Here is a 27,919-nt window from a genome sequence, read left to right as displayed (position 1 = left end):
CTGCCACAAATTGTTGACATAATGTAGGACTATTTTTCATGCCTTGTGGCAGAACTCTCCAATGGTATCTGCTATGCGGTTCCATAGCATTGATGGAAGGTACAGAAAATGCAAACCGAGGTGCATCTTGCGGTGCAAGTGGAATGGTAAAGAAACAGTCTTTCAAATCGATTACTATCAAAGTCCATGTTTGAGGTAACATTGCTGGAGAAGGGAGTCCAGGCTGTAAGGCTCCCATATCTTCGATGACTTCATTGATTTTTCTAAGGTCATGTAACAGCCTCCAGGAATTATTTTTCTTTTGAATTACAAAAACTGGCGTGTTCCAGGGGCTTGTAGTAGGAACTATATGACCAGCTTGCAATTGTTCATCTACTAACTTGTGTAATTGCAGCAGTTTATTTTGTGGAAGGGGCCACTGATCTACCCACACTGGCTTGTCCGTTTTCCAAATCATGGGTGGGACCTGCTGCTGGATAGTGACCCCTAAGAAAAATCCGTGCTTAACTGCATGCCCCATTGACTCAAACAGTCTCTCCCCCACAAGGTGATGGATCCAGGCAATATAAATGGCCTAATGTTTGCAGTTCTTCCTTCTGGGCCAATAATATTTATCAATCTTTTGCTTTGCATTGGAGTACTCTGCCCACCAATTCCTGAAAGCGATGTATGTGCCTTAACTAGGGGTAAACTGTTTGGCCATTGTGAGGCAGCGATGACTGTAACATCTGCTCCACTATCTAAAATTCCTTGTACATTAAATTTTATCAGTCCTGCTTGTAGCGTACAGGATATCTGCGGGCGATTCATAGTTATCTGTTGAGTCCAGAAAATTTCATGCCCTGTGGACCCAAAAGAGCCTGTGCCATGGTTAATGTTTGCAGCGTTTGGTGTCTGTGGTAAAAAGTATACTAATTGTGCTATTCGGCTTCCTGCTGGCACAGTACAGGGTGGTATCGGAGTCCATACCATTATCTTAATTTCTCCTTTGAAATCTGCGTTGATAACTGCAGGTAACACAAACAGCCCTTGTCTCGTTGTTGAAAATCGCCCAATCAATAGTGCTGCCATTCCTCGCCCCAGGGGGCCGTGGACACCAGTTGGAATTAGCACAACTGATGTATCAGTAATTAGCACTTCTATTGTGGTGGCCAGGTCCACCCCGGCGCTGCCGCTTGTGCTGGCGCACAAGCGGCGGCTGCTTCCCGGTGGGAGCCACTCCGAGGGGTGATTTGCCGTCATGGCGCGACCCCTTGCCGCGCTCCGCTTGAAGTTTCCCGAAGGGGCTTGCGGTCGACCTTCCTTATCAAATTTTGATCGACACTGATTAGCATAGTGTTGTCCTTTGTGGCAGCGCGGACATAGTCCAGGCGCTCCTTTGTTTGCTTGTGTTTTCGGACAGTATTTACGAATATGCCCAAATTGGCCACAAGCAAAACATGGCCTTTTCATAGACATTGTTGCAAATGTTTCGGCCATCAGTGAATATTCATACTGTTTGGTACCGACATTAATACATGCTTTTAGCATGTCATCAATAGTAGGGTCCTTTAGTGGCCGCAAAACTCTCTGGCAATCAGGGTTAGCATTCTCAACTGCTAGTTGCTTAAAAATGTAGCTTCGTGCTTGTTCATTATCAATTTGTTTCTCCAGAGCCTCATTAAGCCGATCCAAAAACTTCATATATGGCTCATTCGCATCTTGTCTTATGCTAACAAAAGGTTGTCTTTGTTTACCACTCTCCGGAACGGCCTTAAGGGCGCGGAGAGCAAGTGCCTTAACTTGTTGCAAGCCCTCAGGGGGGATTTCTGCTTGTGCTGTTGTAGCACTGTGATCGCCCTCCCCCATTAGCACGTCCACAGTAACAGCCCGTAAAGGACCTTTTTTCGACAGCCGCTGGTTTTCCTCCCCCTGAGCTCGAGCAAGCTCTCTCATTTTCGATTCCCACATCGTGTATTGCATATCAGTCATAATGAGGCGAAACAAAGTTTTAAAATCATGGGGAGTAAAAACCGAAGAATCACAAAGAGATTGTATAAGGTGGGTGGTATATGGTGCGCCAAGGCCATGATCTGTCACCGTACGTCGCACGTCCTTAATAAGATTATACGACAAACCTTCCCAACGCGGATTCTGGTCTGGTGCACAGATAACGGGAAAGGCTTTCAGCATGCCCACATCCCCCGCCTGTTTTGCTCCTCGTTTTACTGAGGCCCATTTATCGTGAGGATCCGGGGGGTATAGGTCTGGCTCCTTTCCAGGGTCAATAGGACCCGGACCAAAAGGATCATCGTCCTGGTCATCAGGTGGCAGTACCGCAAAGGCTTTTGCAGCACGTTTTCTTTTCTGATTCTCATCAGGACACGATTGAGGTAAAGGAGGCGCGGAGGGGATGGCAGGGGCCCCGATCCCGTCATTTATGTTCGACTGCAACCCACTATGAGATTTCAATATTTCGAGTACAACTCGCCATTGTGGCAACAGGTTAGCAGCAGCCTTATCACCGCGCGTGGCACTATCCCACAGTCGGACCCCAATTTGGTCCCATCTTTCCAGATTAAAAACATTCTTACTATTCACCGAAGGATCGTCTTTAGAAGCCCATGCAAGAACCTTTTGCAGCTCTTCTTCACCTAATTTTTTTCTTTGCGGTTTCAAGTTTTTAGGAGAAGCTTCTAAATCGTCCTTTTGTTCCTTCATTAGGTATGAACCCATAGTTCCCAGCCGCTTACCTCTTTCCTTTCAAGAGGCTTTTAGTGTGCACACAAAGTAAGCTTCCTTTCAGCTTGATCCTTACGCTTCCTTTCAGCGTGATTCCCGGGAGTTCAGCTGGGCGGTGCAACCGGAGAGACAGCTAGTCTTCGAGCCCCACGTTGGGCGCCATTTGTTGCACCTTGTGAAGAAACGGACTCAGTCTGGGGTGCAGAGTGAGACAACTTTATTTCCAAACCGACTTCTTTTTATACTTTCTTAACACAAGTGTTGCAAAGCGCACAACCAATCAGCATCTGGCCACCTGCGCGGTTGTCTGGCTTTGTTTCTTTTCTTCTGGCAAGACACGTCGCACACGAGGCAGGGGGAGGTGTTCCTCAGTCCTCGTCTTTCTCGGCTCTGTCCCCCATCTGCTGCAAAGACTGACACCCTTGTGGTTAACTATCTGCTAACAAGGTACTATTGTCTTTGAACAAGCCTCCACATCATTCCATCAAAGAAGCAACCCTTGGACTGTAATAGCAATACTATCAGGTTTGAAGAGCTTTCAACAAGCCCTGATTGCCAGCTCTTCTATGTAGAAAGGTTGGTTAGAAGAGAAGTGAATGTTTCTTGTTGGGATTTGGAGAGGGTTTTCAGTTCTCTTTCTCTAATTGCCTCAATTAAATCCTTGTTAACTTTATGTTAGGTTTGAGAAGAGTGAGCTTGGGTGAATATATGACCTCTAGTACAACTGGCAAGTCTGAACTCTCCAGAGCAAAGACTTCATTTTTGTACTTTTTAAATAAGGCAGCACAACAACAACAACAATACAACCCAAACTGATCATTCAGAATTAAGTATTTTTTCATTATCTGTGTTTCCATGCTCTTAAAAGTACTTAAAACTTGTCTGCCTTCCTCACAGCCAACCATAAAGAAATGTGAAAGTCCTCACGTCCCATTTAAAATACTTCTTTACTTTGTTCCTTTTTCAGTAGGCAAAGTTATTCATCCTCAAAACATCTTATGAGAACAGTCATAGGTCAGACCATCTATTTTATTCCACAAAGGGTAATTTCATCCTTCTGCAGACAAAGATGCTTGCTATGAGTCAAGGCCAGTTCCTCCCTTCAAATGTCAATACTGCATCAATCTCTTGGCTAAAAAAAAATCCTCTTTTCCTTTCTGCCTGATGGCTGGAAGATTGCATGAAACCTACTGTTTTCTGTTATTTTTAGCGAAGCTACTACTTTAAGGTCAGAATCCTATTTGTGACTTTGCAGCTTTAACATGACCCTCATGAGTCTGAGTATTTTTAATTGGTCATGAGTATAAAAGTCTACAGCAGCATTGGTGTGTTCTGGTATCGAGTGACAGTGCCAGGGTCCCTAGGTGCTCTCAAGCGTCTCGATAGAACAAGTCACCTTATGTTTGTAGTGCCAATCTCACCACCATAAACTTTCCAGGACAACACAGGATGTTCTGGAGAGGGACATGCACGTGGCTGTATGTTTGATTTGTTGGGATTGTTCAAGGAAAGGAAGAACAGACTGGTCTGAACGTGAGCGTGGCAGTTGCATGGACTGGGGCTGCTTTGTTCTCCAACGAGAGCTTGTTTTTGTCAGCCTGAAAACCAGAGCAGAGGACAATTTGTGTATCTATCTGTGGCTAAGATCAATCTCAACAAACCGTTGATCCATTTTTTGCTTAATTCTTAGGGTTACTTCAAAAATCCAGCTTCAGGTGGCGATCTGGACCTCCATATCTTTGATTTCACTGAGAATATGAAAGCTAATACTTGGTCATGATCAGCAGGAAAGGGTTCTGGCTTATAATGATTTATTTATTTATGTTAATGTGTTGGTGGAATAAGAGAGAGTCTTGTGGGCACTAAGTAACATCTTCCCCTGGAGACTTTCAAGATGTCCGGTTTTCTCCAACCATTTTCCACATAATTTCAAAATAATTTCAAACGATTATGAATGACTATTTATTAATTAAGCTATTCGACCGGCTAGGCCCTTGCGATCTGGACTGGCTGATGTTCAGGTCTTCACACTTTGTGTAATGTGGACCTCAGCCAGAAGTCTTCCCTCCCTTTTTTTTTTTTTTAAGAGAAATTAAATAACCAAGCAAAATAAAAGAAAGAACAAAGAAAAAAAACAAAACATGAAGTCACTTTGGGCTTTCTGGTACTTTTCAAAGACATTATTTTCATCACCCTTCTCATTTATTAGGCGATCTACTTTCTTTCTTCTTGGCAAACATAGAATTATTCTTTTCTGTTCTTCGTACAGCTTTCTTTCCTTCCCTGGGACTTGCTGCTGCTGCACAAGCCCAACTCCAAAATGCAGTTGTTATCTTCATTAATGCTCCATCATCCTGGCTAATCACTTGGCTGCTGCTCCACGCACAGCCAGGCTTTTGGCCAAATGTCCTTTTCCTTAGAGCTCCCTCAAGTTTTGTCATTTGGGCACTTTTCTCTCTTTGTCAGGGCAGAAAGATGCCTCCTTCCATGTGTTTCTGCATCTGCTGGGGATTTTCTCTTGGCTATAACGCCACATAAAAGGACAGAAAGCACAAATCTTAAACGTTTCAAATGCGGAGCAGTGCCCAGAATAGCAGGTCAGCAGAGCCGCGGTGCAGTGAGCTGCAGCAGCAGGACACAGAGAAAGCTTCATGCAGCTACGCTCTTGTTACCCTCTCCAGCTTTAAGGGAAGGCTGTCATCTTTAGTGAGATGTTATTGCAATATTTATCACCATTTAAGGATAAATCTGTATTTTTCTAAATGCTTTATTAAAAAAAAAAAGTAACTATCCACGCTTTCCTATGTCTACGAACTAGATAATCAACTATGTTATAAATCCAGTGCAAAAATATACACAACAAATACAATACAAATTAAGGTTCTGTTTTGTCTAGTTAGTAAATGATCTGCACATAAGCTGGTTGGCAGCAGACATGACATGTTTCAAAAAACCCTTTTATAATTTTACAAAACACTATTGTAAATCTGCAGTGTATTTGCAAGACTCTGTAGTCTTGCAAATATAGTGTATCCAATTACCCTTTGAATTTAGTTCTCTTTTACAATTTCTAAGAGAATCTTCTAATGGGAATCACAAAGCAAGTGAAAAGTAGAGATATTTCTTTGGGGAAAAGAAGTCCTAATAAGCTTGCAAAACTTTATGAGAATTTGAAAAATGAATGTGTATGGATGCCTGTGATGGAGAGGAGAAAGGAAACTACAATGTATTTTTCTGAAGACAAGATAAAAAAAATTAAAAAGAAAATGGAAAGATCTTGCAGAAGGACTGTTAATTCTATCTCTGTGTCACTAGCCCATATAAATAACAGACAGAGGAAGCATCCATGCCCAGTCACTTCTGGTGGCCCACTAAAGAAGTAATCTGAATCACATGGGCAAATCAAATCATCCAGATAACACCAGAATTGACAGAAACGAAACCATCTGTAGAAGTACTTTAGGAACTATATGTTTATGTTTTCTCAATATTTATAAAAACAGAAATTAATCAGACTTGTTAAAAGTAGTTGCTGATGCTTTTTGCTAGAACAGGCAATTTCCAGAAGGATTTCAGGCTACTTCAAATTTTTTGATTAGAAAAGTAGGATCCAATTCTTTCTCACTCTCACACACACTGGAGTAAGAAAGAAAATATTCCAGAAGTTTAGTTCCGGTGAAGTAGCCAGGTTGCCACTAGAAAATGCAAAAGAGAAGACTGCAGTTCCCTGCGAACTGCAGGGGAGAATAATATGGATATTCTAGCAGTTGGCTGCATTCAGGCATAATAACCATCATAGGACTTCTCCATTGGGACTCAGAGATAAGCAGTATGCTGATCGAACATATGACTTCTTTAAATGGGTTGAGAAATTTAACCCCAAGATGGAAACTGGCTCTGTTAAGTGCAGGAACAGCTAAGTGATGCATTTGACCTACCATAAGAGCTGGAAATCTGTGGTAGCAAAGATTAAAATTTGTGTTAAGTTAGGTGGCTGCTGCAGGGAGTTTGTAGCATGGCTCATATGCACTAACCCAGCTAATTCAGTGACACAGCCTGTATTTCCTTTGCTGTTCTAGCAAAAGTGCAGCGTTTGGGGCTGGGTCTTGGGGGAAGAAAAGCTGCTGCATTTCCTCCTCATAATGGATTTGAGGTTGAAGTCAACTCTTTGAGATCTGAAGGAGCAAGACACATGAAATACGTCACGCCTGAAATGAACGCTCTCCCAGAAGAACTAAAGGGCAGCTTGCTGCGGCTGATTGTGGGCATATAGGCTTCTGAAAATACAACGTGCAGCATGAATTGGAGAGCCCTGGGAGTTAAGTTTGGCTCTTTCTTTACAGAATCCATGCACGTTGGGTTCACTAGGGTTCACTTCTCTGTTTGGCCTTTTATTGCTCAGTCTTTCCACGTGAGTCCAAGTAGGCGACAAGAACCTTTGTAGCCTCTGTTCCGGTGTATACCCAAACACACACAAAACCGGTCTGAGCTGCCTCAAACCGTACTCACTACTACTTCAAACAGGAATCGTTTACTACAAGCTGCTTCCTCAAAGACTTGTGGCCTTAATATCCTGCTTAGAAGGGTGCCTGCAAAAAAGGGCACCCTTCTGACGTCTGTAAACTGTCTGACCTGTGTGATGTCACCAGGTTGACAGATAGAGTGAATATTTTCATGCTATAGCCGTTGCAATGAGAATTCCCCATCAGTCCGGCACAATGTTATTGAAATGATGGCTGAGGTGAGTGGCCTGTGCTGCCACATGAAAAAAAAGTTGATTGAATTAGTGAAGATTTCTCCATTTCCTTCAGTCGAGATGTTTGGGCCTCGTCTCTCCACCTGGAGCTATGTAATCAACAGCCTTGATGCTCCTGGTGCTGCTCCTTTGCAACAAATGTCTGTGCAGAACAACAGCCTCCAAGAGCTGTTTGGCAACTGGGTCTGGCATCACTGTATCTCACTGTTGATATTCGTAGGAGCCTCCTTGTGTATTTTCTAGTATTTTCCAGTTAAATACATCTCTCACCTGTATCATTTTCATTTGGGGTGCATAATTCTTAATGAGTAATAGTTTCACAATGACTTGGGCTCCAGCCCCGGGAAACACTATCAGTGCATGAAATCACTGAACTAGACAGGAAGGAGGAATATTGGCTGTTCACAAACTGGTTTTTATTCTAGCAAAAAGTAGAACCATGGTTGATCACATTAGCCCTTGTACAATAACTTCGGAGCATGTGGGAATACCCAGAGCACCTGACATTTCTTGGCTCCATTTTATTTTGCTACAGTCAGAGTTGTTTGCAAATGATGTATCTAAAGTCTAGAAGATTTAAAGATCACCAAAAAGATAGGTATATAATCTATGCTTCCTTCCTAAGACCCACAATGAATTTCTATGTTATTTTTAGTACATATCGAACATTTATTACCTATCCATTCATGTTTTGCAATGAGAAATCCCATTTTTTTCCTATTTGCTATACATAGTAGTAACTAAAATAAAAATAACATTTATTTATAATTTAAATATCATTTTCAAGCATGGTTGAAAACAACAGATTCCTTACTGTAGTATGTTTGTTCTTTTTACCTTTTCCTAACTTGAGATAATCCTGCTGAAAATTTTCATTACTAGTAACTGCAGAATGGCATTTTGTATTTTGGTGGAAAAAAAAAACACTAAATTATTTGGCCCACTTGAGAATAAAGCAAGGGAAAAAAAGGCATCCTCATTTAGTGAAAAAAAAAAAATCCTGAGCAGTTACCCCTCCCATTTTGTACACCCGGGCTTCAAACTTCAACAGAGGAGGCCTTGGAGGTGCCTGAATGGAACCACTCTTCTCTGTGCTGCTGAAGGTGTCTGCTTGGGATTGCTTGAATATTGGAAGTGGAGGGATAGCCAGAGAAAGGAGAATTAGGCTTGTAGAGTGGAGGCTACAAGATCGTCTAGGCAGCAAGAGTAGGAAAACCAGAGGGAGATATTTTCAATTGTGGAGAAAGTGAATGTGGAAGAGGGGAAGCTTGGTAAGGACTGGGAACTGTGCTGCCCAACAGCACAGTTTTCTGAACTAAACACCTGGGGGACCAGAGCCTCAGAGTATGATCTGCTGAGATGCATCAGATGTGACTGGAGGTAAGGGAACTTGGGAATGAAGAGACTTGGAAAGGATGAGCGGAAGATAAAACTGAAGGAAGCTGGAAGAAACCTCTCACCTGCAGAGGACTCAAGATGCCCAAGTCCAAGCAATCTTCTATTGGTCAACAAGCCGTCTTTAAGTGACAGCTTAACCCTGTGCTGGGAAAGGATATTCCAAGCGTGTGATTTTAGAAACACTGTTACACAAAGCAATTTCTGGTTTTGACGAATTTCTTTGATTTTGTAATCCTTGTACCTTCTCTCATGCACCAGAGAGGATGAGCTAATCTTTGGGAAGAAACCAGGTGCAGAAAGAGCTCTTGTGACTGCAGGAGTCCATGTTAAGTTGGTTAGATGCCTGTTTGCAGAAAGGTGGGTTTAATTGTTCAGATAATCAAGAAGTGCCCCAAGAAAATGGATGCTGTTGTAGTAGGTGGCTAGTAAGAGATCCCAGTGAACAAAACACTGTAGGTTCAGGTAATTAAAGCAATCTTAATAGAAGTATTTCCTTCTATTTTTAGAATGTGCAACTTCTCCTATGGTTAATTACATGAAAAGGGCAAGAGACCATAAACTTTGGCAGGATTCTTCTACTGTGCATAGACAAGACCAAACTGAATGAGTCTGTTCTCGAGGTAGGTCTGTACAGTAAATATTGACATAGTACAGGTCTCTTGCAGAATTTCATGTCTTATTTTCTTTAATGTCTGGTTTAGTTTGTGTTGCTCTGGCAACTGAAAAAACACCCAACATCCCCAAACAACTAACTTTTCTTCCATGCAAGTGTTCATACATGAATTAGGCATGAATTTGACATGAACTTAAAGCTACAATTTTATCAGCTTCAAAAAAGAAAAAAAAAAATCCTTCAAGCATGTCACCCCTGCTGAAAACAAACAAAAACCACACAGAGTCATTTAGGATTACCTATTTATTTCAGTTAAAACAAACGTACAATGTTTCATTGAAACTGTTGCACTCCCTGCCAACAACTGTAGCTGGACTGTTGGCCTTTGACAGTACAGTGGCTATTTACATATGTACAAGGGTGTACCGTAGGATGCCTGAAGTTGATGGCCTAACACATATGCTAGATCATAAGGGTTGTTAAGTCACAGCCTTCGGGAAATTGTAACATCCATGGTAAATCTTGTATGAGGATCATACATGAACTCGAACAATGCTTTATGGACCCACGCGTTTATGGACTCCTGTGTTTACTGCAACATATACATTTGTAATAAATACAGTCTTAGTGTTTTTTTTGTTTTTATCTTTTTATACACCTTAGGTGTAAACACATTATTTCCACTTTGTAAGCACTAGATGGTGTTGTAAAAGAACCTTTCCTTTGACATTTCTTATACAGATGTACAACATGAACAACTCATTGAAATGATGCAATAATCAATAATGAGAGAGGAATATATACACAGATCCCAAATCCCAGACCTACATTATATACACTATACTTACAGTATATACACACATACAGTTTATGTACACAGACTATCATAAATATCGAAAAATAGGTTTAGTTTAAATGGATTAATGTTTTATAAATAACATGTTACACTTATGACTGAAATACCATGGAAGACAGTAATGTCTAACTGAGGTGACAAAACAGTGGTTTAATACTGAAGCTGCTCTTTCAGGTGGTTTGTTATTTAGGTAACTTTTAAGCAGACAGGTTTGAACAATTCTTGTACTGGAAATCAGCCCAGCCAAGTGGAACTCAACTGCAGCAGCTGGAGAGTCAGTCATCACATATGAGATACATCATGTAAAATCCACAAGTTGCTACATTAAGAGAATTAAGAAGTGACACACACGATACAGCACAAGGAGCTGTCACCACAAAGCCTTCCTCCTCTCTGGCTGCTGAGAGGGACTGTGCAGTAACTTCCCATCACTGCTCTACTCCTCTTCCTCCTGCGTGGTTACTGTGAGGAGGGAGGCCGTTTTTCAGTCCTATTTTAGTGCTGCCAAGGGAAGCGCTTCATCCCTTATGTGCTACAAATTGCTCAAAGGTAGAGAACATTTTAATCCTCTCCCACCTTTACAGATATGCAGACGGCAAGAGGAAAAGCTGCCGAGTGCCGAGGCGCGTGCCGAGCACACCCGTACACGGTCAGGTAACACGGTGTCAGGTACCTGAGGCAGAGAAGTACCTAGGAGCTATAGTCAGTGCTGACTCCAGGACTGTTAGTTGCCAGTTGAGTACCACTGGACTAAAGATACAAACGAGACAAGAGGAATCTAACTTCTCATTATAGCTGTATATTACAGAAGTAGTGACCAGTAGTAATAGTCATGCAAAAATATTGATACAAAATACTTGCATTTTTCACAGATTTTAAATGTCTGGGCAGAGATCGACATTACCTGACAAATAGTGACTATAATTTAGGTTTGTTCCCAATGGATTCTACATGAGCAAAAATCTCAGGAGCTGTTTAATGTATGGATTACATGCCCTTACTTGTTCCCTATGACACAACTACTAAGCAAACCTTTGTAAATCATATTTTTGGAACATTTTAGGCTAGATGAAGACAGCTGATCACATTACCATGACTATTTCATTAATAATCTCTATCTAGGCTCTTGTACCCAATATTGTGGTGTCTGAGCACCTCTTATAAGCCAAGTATGCTGTTATACAAGTGTTATTTCTCTTCAGCCTGGGATAAGAATGAAAGAGTAAACATGCAGTAGAAACAAAACAGCTATCACAACCATACAGCACCTGTTTTATTATCTAGCTAGCTAGCGTTCATATGAAACCTACTATTTCTGAAGCAAACAAGTATGAGATGACTACCCAGTCTATGAGGTTATCTTCAGTACTACTATACAGTATAAATTGCAAGAGGAATCCCAGTTGTGTATGTGAAGAGTTTGTACCAAGCATGGTGCAGTTATTTTCTGGATTTGACTTATAAACAAAATAGTCAAGTAATTCATAATCCAATAATGGATGAGTAATCTGAGAAACTCTGTACAGTTTTTGAGTATTATACAACTAGTGAACTACATTAGTAGCTTAATAAAATTTTTGTTTTCTTACGCCATGTTCCAAGACAGATTGGGCAGAAAAAAACCCCCAAATATAGCTACAACTGACAGTGGACCTTACAAACGGCTAAGTAAAACTCCAAGAAGGAGTTCTCTATTCATGGCATGATGTGCTGCAATGCCATTCATAGGTTATATCTGCAACTGAAAGAAAACAAACAAACAAACAAAAAAACCCTGTTTCACCCAATTGCACTATTGAGTACCTCAAGAAGGGAAATGTCAACACCATCTTTTTAAGTTCTACATTAACAAATTTTTTCTCAGATCTACCCACTCTGAATTGTTTTTAAAGCTTTAAAATTTGAGTTTCCATAGCATTTTCAGAAACTAAGATAAACTGTAGTTACTTAGGTACACTGAGTAAAGACATTGAGAATTATTTTCACTATACTTCAAGTTAAGTGAATTCCATCAAAAGTATTTGTAATTAAGAGGATTTTGACTTAAATTGGTTCTTCTTTTCTGTTTTGGTCATTAGATTACTTTTAAAAATAAGACTCCCTCTAATTTTGCCTCTAAAGAAAGGCAAATTATATATAATTCAGGACACCGATTAACTATTTTATGAGCTCTTTCATTCTCCTTAGAAAAAAATGTTTCTTAAAGTCAAAATAGTGCGTTTGAGGTCCATAAGAATTTTTGGTACAAAAAATAATAGTGTTTCTCTCTCTCATTGGTTATTCAAACACTTTGCTGTAAATTATGAGTTATTTCTCACATCAAATGGTTCCATTAGGCACATTCAAGTAAAATAACAAAATATCCAAGTAACAATGACAAAAGCCAAACATGGCTTGATAAAAGTCTACAGAGAGTTCTGTCCATTCTCTGGAATGGAATAAAATCGCCACTTCCTTCAGCCAGACAATCCTGTGGTTTGATGTTAATATCCATTTCCATCATGCAGAATAGTTTCTTAAAGACAGAATTCAGGTATTCTACAGTCAGAAGAACCAGCAACAAAGAATCTGCATTTTAAAGGAAGCCGAATAGCTCATTTTCACTCTTGGTAGGTATCTGAGTGAACACTGGCATTTGAAGTGGAGTTTTAGAGATTAAACCAGGAAAATTAATGGCCATCAGATGCATCACTGTGGGTCCAATCTAAAATAATCAGTGTCATACACCCAGTCATCACAAGTATACCACTCAGAAAGAAGAGCGCAGCCTGGAAAGAGAAAAAGTGAAACACTTCAGTTTCTGCTACTAAACCTACAAAGTCATGCCCACTGTGGCACAAATCCCAGCCCTGTGCTTAAGATTTGAATTGCTCACCAAGGAAGGAATGACTACCAAAAAAGACTAAGATCACAGCAAACAATAAGGATACAAGCAATCTTTTTCATACTTGGAATCTTTCTATTTTCAAATAAATTAATACATTAATTTTTTATAGAGCAGACCTCATTCTTAGCTGAGGGAAATGAATGCAGTTCTGCTGACAACAGTGAGGCTCTGCCACACTACACTGGCCAGGCTCTGAGCCACTGTGTCTCAGATCAGTAAGGGCACAAGATAGTCAGATGAGCCAAATGATCAAATGGAGGTCAGCTCTTAGGGGGCAAGTTAGAAACTGGTCTTGAAAAAAAATTTAAGCGATAACCACAAGTTTCTTTTGTATGATTTTTACTGGAAATCAGTTGAAATCTGGTTGTAGTGAGGAACAGAATGACTTCAACATAGCACTACCATGTAGCTGGGGTTGAAGTTAGCTCATGTTGATGTTTCTCAGTTTTGAACATGTATGAAACTACCATCTTAACTAAGATCATAATAAGTGCCAATTTATTGGAAATATTCACCAGGATTTCCGAAGTCTTAGTTTCTAAGGAAAGAAACTGAATTCCTTGCTCTGAATTAAAGAGCAAGTATAACCATTAGGTATTTGTCTATACATACCCCAATTTTCTGCACTGACTTCATTGGTTCCTTCTTGACTAGTTTGATATAGAATGCAGAAGGGAGTATGAAGATCAGCATGGCAGCAGCAGATGCACCTTTATTTGAAAAGCACAAAAATACTTTTTTTTAAAAAAAAACAGGTAAGCTTTAATTATCTTGTAGCTGAATTTTCTCAGATTTGAAAGAAGCTCTGTACTTCTATGAAAATGCTTACCAATGAATCCAAAGATATCCCGAATGGTGGGGACGAAGATAACAAGCACATTGGTGAACGTCAGAAGAGCGACTGTAATTGCACAGTGACGCCACCATCTGAACTCTTTTCCTGCCCACAGCAGCTGGGTAATGGAACTGCGGATCTGTTGAAAGAAGGAAGGGAGGGAGGAAAAATAGAGAGAGAGATAGAAAGAACTTAGTTTTCTCACTGCAGTTTGTGACTATCGTTCAAACTCTCATTTTATTTTGGAGTCATTTCAATGTCCTGTATCTGAAAAGTTTAGATTTTAATAGAAATTGAAAGGATGAAAGTAAAATCTGTTTTTTACGCCTTATTTCTTGCATTTGACAGGTAGCAGCCTTTATGTTTCTGGTCTGTTTTTCTGTTTCTCTTGTTAATTGTTTGCGTTTTAAAGAACAGCAAATAAAACCCTGACTTTTATTTCTGTTATCTATTATAAAAAAAAAAATCTAAGGATACTGCTCAATAATACATAGATAATTGGCCAAAATTCACATTCATGGTGTACAAGTGTCTGTCAGCAGGTTTTCGTTAGCAGGCTGATAATAACAGCGCGTAAGCACGTTTAGAATTAACAATCTGATCCATTCCCCTCAATTTAATCATATTAGAAACACAGTGTAACCAAGCACATTTAAATTTACTGCTTTCTAAATGTTGCCTATTTATATAACTCATTTCAACTGATGACACATACGTATTTCATCCAGCTTAAAAAGATTTCTTTTTTTTCAGTTAAGGAGTAAAAATCTATATAATAATTAATGATAGTTGTCAAATCAGTAAATAAACATAGGAGGACGGAAGCTAAAAAATAAAACACAGTAGTAAGACTTAAAAAAAAAATTACTTACTGGGAAAATAACTACAGGTACAGTTAGGGTTACAGCCATAAGTACAGCAAGACGTACAATCAGAAGAAGAATATCAGCACCCAGATAAGCTGAGTAGGTATGAAGCAATTCTGGTTCAACATTTCCTATAATGAAAACAGTAGTTTAGGTAGATGCAGGTAACCTACTTCTCAAGCAGCTATTACTTCCGCTCAAAATTTTAAGTGTATTTTGCAGTTACAGCAACATGAATTGAAAAATTCCCTGTTTCTGTAAGCACGTTTTCATTTCAAACAGCGGTTATTTGCAGACATTGGATCCACTCTAATTCCATTCTACTACTGATTTCTTTTTGGGTGTGCACTTATTAAAATACTAAAAAAACGCAGTGTGCATTTAAAATTAAATGCATGCTTGCTCTAACTTAAAAATAGCACTGTGTTTCTGTATAGCATAATTCACCCAGAAGAGAACAGGGAAGGCAATATTCACCATAAAATGTCAGGTATCCGAAGAGAGCAGCCAATAAATACATGAGAAACATGGCAAAAAAAGAAACGTAGGACACATTCATCATTCTTTTACGGCTTCGGCTGTTTAAAGAAATAAAAAAGAGGAAGAGAAATATTGTTAGCAGTGAGAAGATAATGTTTTACAGTACTTTTTTGGTAAAGTGAAATTAGAGAGATGTCCAACATTTACCTTTTCAGTTCTTCATAAATAGGAAGAATTGCAGGATGGCAGACAAAAGAAAATGTTAGGATTGGGACAGCATAGACAGTCTGAAAAACACAAATATGCTTTTAAGATATCTCAATGGAATCAGGTTTTGAAGAACTCATCAGTAATTTTCCCATTTTTTAACTTAGGTATCTCCTTCAGGGATTCATAAAGACTAGCTGAATCTAATTGAAACTTTGGCAGATGTTTAAATAACAATTTCATGGATTTCATAGGGTTTTTAAAGTCCAAATCATGAGGTATCAAATACTCTCAACTCTCAATGAGGTCCATTCTGGACTGAATGTGCTCTGTATTTCTATGGAGACGCTCTGCAGCACATACATCTGAATCCTTATAGTCTGATCCTAGTATTGGCTATCACACAACACTTCTTTCTCACACTTGCAGATTCACCGCTATGGTTACAAATAGCCATGAGGCAAAAATCTGGGACTGGGAATTTAGAACCTGATCCAAATCCTATCGTGCACTTTCCATTCACACACTTACACCATCTACTTCATCATCTTCTGCTATCTACTTTTTTTTTTTTTAATTGCCTTTTTTTCCAACACTTTTCTAAACTCCCTGAATGGAACTACTATGCTCTACATAAGACTTGAGAAATGCTGTGCTGAAGAATCTTGTGACAAGTGCTTATTGCCATTACCATGCACTCAGAGCACAGAAATACCTGATTGCAGGAGATGCCCAGTGCCTACCTCTACCGGAATTCAAAGTGTTAGCACATTCCCACTTCACATCATGATGGATAAAACGATCTATTTTGTACCTCATGTATATTCTCTTCTACTTATCTTCAACAGAGAGCCCTTTTTTAGCCAGTTACCTGTGAATTGAAGATGAAGTACTTTGGCTTGCACATGTCATCAGTTGTTATGTTTTCATCTATTAAAGGTATCAGTGTTGCATTTACAGTCATGTTCATGATGTCACTGTCCACAGGACAAGGAATCTGAAACATCTTCCAAATTACCTACAAATAAATCCATGTAGTTGTTATGTTCTTATCTAATGCAGTATGTGAGAACTTCCAGAAACTGTTCTTCATTTCACTTTGAAATGCAGTGTTGTAATCATTGGAAGACTGCAAAATCATACTTACAACAATCAGGAAGAAGACCATGCAGAGTAAGGAAAAGCCACTGGTATAGCCCAAATATCCTGTATTTGAGAAACAGAAAAAATAAAATCTAAGGTAAACAGGAACACATTCACGCCGTAACAACATTCTGATAGATTACTTCCTTTAAATGATCCCGAACTGCTGATCTCTGAAATCTCCCAGACATACTGGATAAGTGTAGCAGTGATGGTCTGTACTATTAAATTCATTTCTTGGTTGTAGAATGTAGCAACTCAAGGAAGTAATTCACACTGAGACTCTTGGTTACGTTTAAGATTGCACTACAGTATTCTTTAAACGGACGATCTGTTATCTGAACTATTCACACATGCCATTGAATTACAGTCATTTCAGATAAAGCATCTGGTACCAATATTCTTCCACTGCTTATGACCAAAAACGAAAAAGGTGGCTGTTTACTTACATTGCAAAGACAATTTAACTGCCCAGCGGCCATCCAGGGCCAACATTCTTGTGAGACTGTTACGCAATGGCTAACCACAACTGTAAGGGACTTTAATGATTAACAATACTATTTCACTACTCTACAGAGAAGAGCAGATAAATCAAACTACAAAGACAGAAGGTACTGCTGACCCTCGTTCTAAAACTATCTGATTAGTTGTCCTTTTGCATTCCACAAACATATTTGTAACCTAAAGATACTTGTCTTAACATTTTTTAAAAGAGACTCACAATAATTATCTAAACATTGACCAGTCAGAAGAGAGAAGCTGGAAGACAGCTGTCGATTCACATAGTACTCCAGGACTCCAACATGTTACTAACCCTTTTCCCCAAAGTATTTCCAATACAGTTTTACTTTGATTGTACTTTATGACTTACCTAAATTTTTCAGTAAGGACAGAGGAAGAATAAGAATGATGGACACCATCAGCACCAGGTAGTCACCATTAAGGTACCATTCTCTGTAGGAAAAAGGTAGTATATATGAGTAATCAAAGTATTTTAAGACTATGACATATGTAGCTTAGTCCTCACTTATATTCTCCTACAACATGCGGCTGCATCTGGCATATTCAGCTTACTGTATGAACCTAAAACCCTTCAGCTACTTTCCCATCTCACCCCCAAACTGCATTGTGCCTTTCCTTTAGTGCCCTTTTCTCACTGAGTAAGCAAAAAACAGCCAACTGGGATTAATCATAGAAAAGTATTATTTCTTTTTTAAAAAAGTTGGTTCCCAGTTTTCCAAATGTATTAGAATGTTGCAGGGCCACAGCAGGGTAGTGATCCATTTTTAATGATAATACAGTTCTGTTGGGTGCTCTGTGGGACATAAGGAAAAACAGGTGAGGGCTGGAGTTAAGGCAGTAGCTCAAGCCTCCTGGCTGAGAAAATGCCAATTGGCACAGGGCATCTACTAGGGGCACACTTACTCCCCTCTAATATAGAAACCATGTTAGGAAGTTTTGGTCATTTAGATCATTCTTGTTTATTCCACTATGAAGCAGTAGCACTTTTTTTTCTTTTTTTTTTTTTTTTTTTTGCTTAATAGAGACTTCTGAAGTGTTTCAAGACCATCATCTCCATTCAAAACTCAGAAAAATCATGCTGAATCAGTGTAAACATCATTAAATGTCATTGAACGAATGGAAAAGCTGAACTGAATACTTAATAGTGGCGGGGTAACCAATTTCTTAATTTGATTCTTTAGATACATCCTGTATTTCTCTATTAATCCCAGTAACACTTAAGTATTCATCCCAAATAAGAATAATTTAAATACTTTTGGATGATAAGTAAAAGGATGTATTTCAAAACAGACTGCATACTACTTTGGCAAACTAAAAGTATTTAATGGTCCTATTGGAAAGTGGGGCATTCGAACTCAATTGTTGAATTGCAAGTCTGTATGCACCAGTGGAAATTTGAAATAACTTAACAGACTTGCTCTGAGAAGTTGGTGATCTCTTTTCCAGCTTCACTTGAAACAGATTTAAAAATATAATTTAGAAATTTCAGATGTGTAAGACATTAATGTGATATTCCTTTCCTGGCTAGCCTTACCGCCCTCCTTTTATTAGGAAAGGGATTAGTTGCAAACTTAAAGGCAGCCAGAGTTCAGTACCATCGCATCTGACACAGCCACAACAATGTGTAACATCTGTGTGCACAGATTACATTACGAAAATCAGAATTTTCAGATTTCTCTGTGCTGAAGAAAAAGAATAGGAATGTAACAGTTTAGATATATATGGAGTATCTTAAAAATCATTAAGTGAATTTCAGTAATTGAGCTAATACTTGTTATAGTGCTACACAATTTCAAAATACTTTCTCCCATATTAAGCATTATTTTGGGACACTTAAACAGGTGTAAATGCTTACATTTTAGGCATCAGGCTGCCAGAATGGAATCCATGTCAATGGTAGCCATCCAGACTCCCCCATGCAATACATGGAGTCAGTTACCTTAAAATAGGGTCCACAGTTGCCGGCACACTGAGAAAAGATTTACTTTAAGTCAGCGTACAGCTACCTGTTGAATCACAGTTGATTTTGAATTCTCTGAAGAGGACAATTAAAAATTACTTGACTCCAAGCCCCCTCATTAATATCGTCTACTGCAAGGACTTAAATCTTGCCAAGTGAGAAATAAGGACTTGAATTCAGCCACAGAAGGGAAATGAACCTTCTTGGGAGGGAAAAAAAAAAAAAATCATAAACAGTACATAGTTAAACAAATAGGGAAGGTGCTTTCTTCCTTTGAATGCATCATCTAAATTAAAAAAAAAAAAAAAAAAAAAAAAAAGATAGCTAGCACCATCTTCCCTACAGTATTTATCATCAAACTGTAAGAACACCAAATGTCTTGAACCCCTTGGGGAACACAGGCAGAAAAATGCCTACCTTCTGAACTCAGGATTAGGTGTGAGTTGGAGTCTTGAGTTGCTCAGCCCTCTCAAGACTGGGCCACTTCAGGACAAGGCACAGAAGTACAACTCTGAAGGGTGAGATTTATAGCACTTAACTCTATCCATCTGAAGTGGGGCATCTTGTTTTAGATAGCTGTTTTGACACACTCTCACAGAACAGAGTGATTTGATAAATTGCTCTTGCAAGATGCCTGAAACAGGTGCACTGAACTGACCACTAGAGACAGTCACCTCTCTCCACTGATCAGAGAGACTAGATAACTAGTTCCAAGGAAATAACCATAACAGTGCGAAAGTTAGTTAACTCAAATGAACCCTATATCCAAGGAACCAACTTCTAAAATCAAATGGAAAAGCCACTATGGAGTTCAGATGTTGCTGAAGCTAAATGATAATGTGCCTATTATTTTGGTCTTGTTAAAGTCCAGTATTTAGACCTTATGCCCCCTTTCAAAAGCTGTCTTTTAAGACCTTCATTACAAAACTGCACTTTATATTCAAATAATCCCCACAACATTAACATCATAAAACCAAAATTATCAGCCCAGACTAGTTGGAATACATTAAAAAAATATCATATTTACCTTCCATTACTGAGAATACATACTGACTAGTACATTCGTCAGCACTTACCTGACATGCTTTAAAGAGCAGTTTTCCGTAATATGATGCAATACCTGCATTTTTCTACCCTTTTCCCAGGACATGCTGGACCTATGTCAGATGGGACCACTCTGGGAAGGGCAAACTTACTGTATCTCTGTCTGAGTAAGAAGCTACCCTATGGTGTACCGAACGTGGTCTTCACATAAAAATGTATACAGTCTCCATATTTCTTTCTCCTAATAGTTTCTCTGATGAGGCGTTCTAACACCTACCCTGTGTTCTCTTCGATGTTCATAAATGTCTTGATGACCAATGGTAACTCATATTTCACTATGAAGAGGTAGCTTGACATAGCTGTAGGTGAATAACATCATAGATCATTACAAATATAGAATATGGCACAAGACGCAAGAATCACATAACATGTTTCATAACTTCACTTGAACACAAGCAGTTAATGAACACATGTTGTGTGAAAAATAGGCTCCAAGAATATATAGGGAATAATTATCATTGAAAGCACTGACATTTCTTAAATCTAATTCTCACCTCCAATGTTCTGCATTGTAATTGATCCAGAAGCAGCAAGTTTTCCAGCCATCCCAAATGCCTTCATTCCTAATTGTTCATACAATAAAGAGCCTAAAAAAAAACAAAATAAAAGCCATTATATCCTTTATGCCATTACAGAGCCAGAGGTAGTCTACGCAAGTATAGCATGCAATAAATATCTGTTTGTAAAATAATCATTTGTCATACCTCCTTCATTAGCAGTCTTCAAAAGGAGATGCACTGAATACAAAGAAAATATTGATACAACTAGTAGGAGTATCCTAAGGGAGAAGAAAAAAGTTTACTTTCTAACAATCATAAATGACTCACCATAATCATATTAAGTTACTATTTCAGGAGAAAAATGGTAAAACCCATCATTACATTTTAAAAATCATATTATTAATACAACCTCAGGAAAAAAAAAACATATTCTAATGCTATCTAAAAGTGTTTAAAACAGTTACTGCCTAGTTTAGAAAGACTTGTACTAAAATTAATTTCAGAGGCACAGATTAAATATGCTTACATGGGAATTGCTAGTAGCTTGTCTATATTCCCTACACGGTTTGTGAGAGATGTTTATTATTTCCAGAAACACATTTTTACAACACCTAAAATTCAAATCCCTCAAGTGTACCACAACATCTGCACTTCCCAGAGCAGCACACTAGGGGGGGACTGTTCTTCACAGCTGAAGAACACAGAGGAAACCTATGGTCCACCATATACATATATACATACACACACGTGCGCACAATGTCCTTGCAGTAATACAAACATTCTGCTTATAGAGGAGTAAACCTAAGAAACAATCCATCTGCTCAAAAATGTGAACCTCAACTTACTGAATTCCCAGCATACTCTATTTCTCTTTGTATGATTGTTAGTGTTTGTGAAAGCAGTAAATAGAGCCTGAAAACAAGCTTGCTCGAGAACAGCTTCACAGGTCTATATAAGTAAACCAGGAAATCTGTGTTAGCGTGTCTGTGATAGTGTGCAAATGAACGCAGATAAGCCTCCGTATTTGTGAAAGATACATATTAAGTAGGATTTAATTTAGCAATCTACTAGGAACAGTAGAATTGAATGTTTATGGATGCATTTCATTTAAACAGTACAGCTTCTGAATACTCATCTAAACTGTTCTAGAAGTTCAATCAGCTTCTGGTTTCAAGACCAGAACATTCATGTACTTAGCACAGCTTGCAGATAAGCCATCTCAGAGTCTTCTAGGAACTTAGTCTCATAATCAACTACATCCGGGTTTCAATCTGTAGCCTAAATATTGAAAAGATGCCTGTGCTTCCATTACTACTCCAATTTGAACCTTCACTATCATCAGTGATTGGTATTTCCACTTTCCTGTATCTGAACTATAGTAACCACACTTAAGTTTTAAATAACAGCAAACTAGTTTTCCTGTAAACCAATTTTAATAAAAACAGATCTGAATGCAGTATCTGGAAATTATCAGTAAACACATTTAAACAAATCACTTTAGCACCTGATTGCTGAATGAGTATTTTTGAACATTTTAATATTTGGGGGGGATGAGGACGGGGCGGGGGGGGGGGGGGGAAGAAGGGAGAACATCACAATTAGAAAAAATTTGTTCAAAAATCAATTACTTTTCTTTTTTCTCCCCATTTCCGCCCCCCCCCTTCAGAGATGCTGTAACACGCACTATGCAGGCTATCCTATGCCTTGTGTAGAACAACTTTAGAACAATGAAAATGGCATGTGGAAGGGTGAAGTAACTATTTCTATGCTTAATTTATGCTAAGTTGTTCACAGAGTTCAGTATCATTTAATTAAATGAAAGTCTTGGCAAAAATAAATAGAACAGCAAATATTTAAAATAAAATCCTTCAGACCAAAACTTTATTTATCAGTGGTTTCCCATGAAAACGAAACATCGTCTCATCATGTTGGGAAATATCTGAAAGGGAATCTGACCTACAGCAACAGAGTAAACCAGATTTTGAAGATAAATATTATTGTTCATTTATTCTTGAACATTCAGTACGTTCACCTATTTCCAGGGTGAAAATACAAAGTCCATTTAAACATATCCACGGATACTCACTAGTGCCAGTCCTATGGATGCGGGTTGCACTGCACATAACTGTTTACTAGCGTCATTTCCAATTCTGCTACTATGGCCTTGCCTCGCACTCCACGGGTTTTACCAGTACAGATATACCAATACGGATTGTGGATACTGGTAATTCCCCTCAGTCCCTTGCTGAGTGACACAGCTGTTTTTACACATACAGCTGAAACCAGCCCCATAAACTGAGTAAAGCACCACAGTAAAATGGATTTTTCATTGATTTATGTGATACCTCTGTAGGCATAACTGTATCAGCAGAGGAAATAAATTAAAAAAAAAAAAAAAATCACATCCCTCACGAGAAGAAGTGTGCCTCATGTACCTTTAAGAGTAGGCAAGACCAGACTTGCAAGAGATAAACAAGAGAAAAATCTAGGATAAAGATTATTTCAATTTACTACAATTCTTTTTTTTCTTTCTTAGGACTCCCACTAATGTTGGCAGGAAATTGTCAGTTAGTTCAAGTCACTGAGCTCTGAGAGGAAAAACAAACACAGATTTCAGTCTGGCATCTCTCTCTTCCACTTGTATAATGGAGTTTTCAAGGAAGCTATAATAGTTTTTTTATTTTTAAGAAGCTACAGATTAAGACTAAAGGTAAATTTACTGTAAATTGTTCTGTAGATTTAAGGATTTGTAATGTATCTGCTTAATTCACGTATTTCTTTCTCAATGTCACAATATAAACTAAAAACATTTAGTGAGTAAAACATTGCAGTTCTGTGCCGATGGCAATGAGTGGCAATTTTGTAAAGATCTAGTTTTACTTCAAATATTTATCAAGCACCAGTTACAAAGCAAAAAGCTTTTTTTGATGAACCAAAATATACTTACACAAAAAGAGCAATTCCAGTGTTAGCCATGGCATAAGAAAGACCAAGGATGCCACTACCCACAATAGCATTGCTCAGATTAAATACTGACATTCCAAAGGAAGTAGTACCAGGATGCTGAAAAAAGGGAGATAGGTAATAATAATTAGATAGTTATCACTTCAGAATTAAAACAAACATCTTCCATTTGGCAAGAAAGCAAGCATTTAGCACTATGATATACTTACATACTGAGTTTCATATTTCTTCTTTCCAACACTAGAGTCAAGTAAGAAATTTTGATTTTCTGGATCAATATCTGCATACCGGCTGTAAGAAAATTTTCATTTTTAACAATTATCCTGTGCAAGTTGCCTGCTTGCTTCTTCCTTAACGTTTCCATCTCCCCTCAGAGAGGAACACAGACAGCCAAGCAGACCTCCCCTCCCCTCCACCCGCGGAGAAGCGCCTGACCCCCTGCTCTTCTGGCTGCAGGACCCGTTGTGCACGCTCACTCCCACACTCATTTCCGCTATCCGCGACCCGTGTCAACACCAGCCGAGCCCACTGTGACCCCGCGTTTAGGCTGGCGCAGGCCCGCGGCTGACCTCTTCATGGCGGCCGGCTTGGTGGGGTACGGGTAGCTGTAGTCGTTGCTGTTGGAGCTGTAGCTGCTACTGTCCTCGTCGGGAGAGATGTTGAACTTGCCCATCTCGGCGTGGCTCATGGCGACGCTGGGGACGCGGCCGCTCTTTTGTCCTTGGCGGCCGGGCTCGCGGCGCCTGAGGAGGAGGCGGCGACGTCAGTGCCGCAGCGGGCGCCGCGCGAGCCGCGGCCTGTCACGTGGCCGCGCGCGCCTCAGCCCCCCCGCCCGCCCGCCAGCGCGAGTGGAAAAGTACCGGGCGCGGCGCGGGGCGCCGGGGGGGGGGGTCGCGCCCGGGCGGCTGCCGCTGCGGCGGCTGCTGCGGCGGCAGCGCCGCGGATCGCCATGGGGCCCCGTACGCGGCTCCCGCCCACCCCTCCGACGCCACCGCTACGGGCGGGAAGCCTGATGCAACACCCAGGGGCGATTGTCACATCCTCCGCCGCGCGCTGCCCACCTGCCCTCCCGCACAGCGGCGGTCCCGCATCTCCGCGAGGAAGAAGAGCGGTCACAAGACTGCGCCGGCAGCCCTGCCCGCCCTTCTCTCCCTGCTACCCCCGCTGTGGGCTCCCCCGCAAGCACCGAACCGCGGCGAAGCGGAGGGCGCCCGGGACAAAGGGCCGCCGAGCCGAGTCCCCTTGCCCGGGGATGCGGCGCCGCGCGTTACCTCAGGCGAAGCTCAACGGCGAGGTCTCTGCTCCCGAAGCCTCCGCGTAACGAGGCTCGCGCTGCTGTTCTCTACGGCCGCTTCTCGCGGAGGGAAAATAAAAAGAAAATCCTTAGCTATCAAACGTCAGGGACAAAAAAAAAAAACCTAAATAAATATAGGTTAAAAAATCACTTAAAAAAAAAACCCAGTTAGAAAAAAAAAATAGCGTTCCCCGTAGCAGCGGAGCGTGTCGCGGTGCGCAGCGCGTCGCTCCCGTGTGGCGGCCCCGCGCGGCGTCGCGGCTCTTCAGGCAGGAATGCGGCGCGTCACGGCCGGGGGCGGCCGCGCTGCCGCCCCGCCCCGCCCCGCCCCGCCCGCCGCGCCGGGGCCCGGGGCGCCTTCACCGAGCCCCGCAGCGGGGCAGCCGGCAGGGGCGGTCACGGCGACGGGGGGGATCCGGCCCTCCGCGGTGTTTGTGGGGCGGTGAGGGGGTGGCGTTTGGCCAAAGCGCGCTTTTGTCTCAAAAAGGTGTTTTTTCACCCGCTAACCCGACCATTCTGACATTTAGAAACGCACTGGTGGAGCTGCCTGTCTGTCCCCTGTACCTGGCGCTGAAGTGTTTCCACACACCGGGCCCTAGGTGCAAAAGTTACCAGGGATGAAATCAGTCCCACCGAGCTACAGCTATCCCCTGTTGTCACTTAGTATTTTTAATGTAACCTAGCTGCACATGGAAGCCTGGGGCTTGGGGACAGTTGGGAAGCTCCCTGACCTTCGCGCTATCCCAGCATTTCCCCTGGGAAATCATCTGGAATGACGGCCTCCCTCCAGTGATGCGAGCTAGGATAAATCCTATTTGCAGGAGAGGGGCCACACGCGTTATTTCCTTCCCATCAGGTAATTACTCAGTCCGGAAACTTTTGAGGATTTTGTTCAATTCTGTGTGTATCCAACTTGGACAGGAACCATGCTGCGCCTGGGGCAGGATGGCAGAGGAAGGATGGGCGTGTGTGAGCAGCCTTGTAGCGCCTGCTCTGCGCCTCTCCTCTCCCATGGGATTTGGGGGCCCATCCTTACTGCTTGCCTGCCCCATCTGCAACGGCCGTGACAGCAAATGCAGCTCCAGTGGGAGCAGCTGGGAGGAGCAGGACATGTTGTTAACTGGAAGAAGGGGTTAATCCCTCCAAACCCCTGAAGTCACGCTCACCCAGCAGCCAGAGCCAGGGCAGTGGCCCTAAGCAAGTCTCAGCCTCGAAGCTAGTGGACACCCATCATTTTATCCCACTTTATTGAACATGGCCCTCAATCCCCTATGGTAGAAAGCCCGTGTGGAGGTATGTGCAGAGGTGCATGGTGCACGCCGTCCCACGGCGGCCGTCGATGCCTGCCAGCAAAGGGACCAGCACCTCTGACTGCAGAGCCGCCCCTCAGTGCCATTCCGCCACCCTTCTCGGGCAAAGGCAAGAGAAGCTTCAGAAGCTTCCCCTGTGGTGACAGGGCGGACGCTCCCCTGCCGCCGAGGAGCAGCTGCCGGCTGGCGCGAAGGGCGCGCGCCCGTTAGCGCCGCAGAACCTTCTGGAGCGCCCTAACGGCCGCGGGGGGGAGGGGGCGCGGTGGGGGCAGGGCGGGCGCGGGGCGGGGCCTCGCGTCGCGCACGCGCAGCAGACGCGGCGCTTAAAATTTTCCATAACTGCAGTTCTGCCCCCCCACCTCCATCCGGCCTGTGACGTCACGCTCCTTTCTCCCCCCTTCCCCGCCCGTGCCGCGGGGCCGTGTGAGGCGGGAGGGGCGGGAAGAGAGCGGCGGGAGGGACCGGGACGGGAACAGGGACACGGATGGGGACGGGGACGGGGATGGGGATGTCGCACCTGCCTCCGCCGGAGCGGGGAGCGCTTTGGGGAGAGGGTGACGTGGCGCGTCCGGGAAGCGGCTCCGCGGGAGGCGCCGTTGGGGCCTTCCCGCCCCGCCGCCGGGGGTCGCCAGCAGCCGGGCCGCCGTGCTCCATGCGGCGGCGGGATAACGGGCTGGGCGCCGCGGAGGCGTCCCGGGACATGCCCTGTAGAAACGCTCTCCCAGCACGGAGCGTGGCTGTAGGAGTGCCGGTGGCAGCCCCCTCATACCTACACACATACATTATGTGTATGAAGAAAAACTCAGAAAATACATTTAAGAGGAAAAAACGCCTTTTTGTTTTACCTAATGGCCCCATTACTGAAAGTGTCCCCATGCAGCACGTAGAGTGCAGGCCTGTGCTGCTCCGGAGCACTCGCTCTCTCGAATCCTTAGCCGCAGAACTCGAAAGATGGCTCAAATGGGCCATTTTTAAGCTGTTCTAAGTAATGCTTCACTGATTGAATTACAGCTTTCTTGACTTTGTTTGTAATTGCTAAGAATGTCCTTGGCAAAACATGCACACAATTTGTATTTCATCCAATTTCGAAATGTGTTTTGGAATCACAATAATAAACGTAATATTAATCAGTTCCTCCCACCATAATTTCAACAATGTTTTCTTTTAGTCTCACTTTTCATTCTACTTGTTATTATTTATTTTTTCTGTTATTTTTTCTTCCATTTATTTCGTTATCGTTTATCCCTTAGCTTCCCTCAGCTTTATACCTTCATTTTTTTTTATTCCTGACTGTCCCCCTTTCTCCTTTGCTTTTGTGTTTGTATCTACTTCAAGCTTCTTTGTAAATTTCAAGCTTGTAGTGCAGTTACAAAGTTTTTTTTTTTTTTTCTTTTTTGGTCTCGAGAGTCAGTTTCTACTTTACTTATGCAAAAAATAATCCAGCATAATTCTGGAGACTAAAACCACTAAGGATCTTTTAAAGTTACTGGAAAAAAACAAGTT

General features: G+C 41.5%; 1 protein-coding gene across 1 annotated transcript; it reads right to left on the bottom strand.

The window, feature by feature from the left end:
- Positions 1-12,710: 12,710 nt before the first annotated feature.
- SLC38A2 (solute carrier family 38 member 2) lies at positions 12,711-25,222 on the bottom strand. Its single transcript, XM_088530379.1, has 16 exons — positions 25,084-25,222; positions 24,382-24,555; positions 24,022-24,103; positions 23,796-23,911; positions 21,053-21,126; positions 20,843-20,935; positions 20,566-20,647; positions 17,634-17,716; positions 16,767-16,825; positions 16,491-16,637; positions 15,620-15,699; positions 15,410-15,510; positions 14,939-15,063; positions 14,061-14,205; positions 13,844-13,941; positions 12,711-13,112 (listed from the first exon to the last, which is right to left on the bottom strand). Exons 2-16 carry the CDS (start codon positions 24,498-24,500, stop codon positions 13,014-13,016), a joined length of 1,503 nt encoding a protein of 500 aa, XP_088386505.1. The 5' UTR covers positions 24,501-24,555; positions 25,084-25,222; the 3' UTR covers positions 12,711-13,013.
- Between the last annotated feature and the right edge of the window lie 2,697 nt (positions 25,223-27,919).

This window comes from Tinamus guttatus, unplaced genomic scaffold, assembly GCF_059628265.1.
Source record: "Tinamus guttatus ecotype Peru unplaced genomic scaffold, ASM5962826v1 Tinamus_guttatus_pri_ptg000368l, whole genome shotgun sequence".
Taxonomy (NCBI): domain Eukaryota; kingdom Metazoa; phylum Chordata; class Aves; order Tinamiformes; family Tinamidae; genus Tinamus; species Tinamus guttatus.
Note: the sequence above shows the minus strand (reverse complement) of the source record. Positions and strands in the feature narration are given on the sequence as shown.

Coding starts and splice junctions, on each gene's coding strand:
- SLC38A2 (XM_088530379.1), bottom strand. CDS start 24,500: ATGAGCCACGCCGAGATGGGCAAGTTCAACATCTCTCCCGACGAGGAC. Junction 23,912..24,021: donor AGAAATATGAAACTCAGTAT/GTAAGTATATCA, acceptor CCCTTTTTTCAG/CATCCTGGTACTACTTCCTT. Junction 16,638..16,766: donor TGGTCTTCTTCCTGATTGTT/GTAAGTATGATT, acceptor ATTTATTTGTAG/GTAATTTGGAAGATGTTTCA.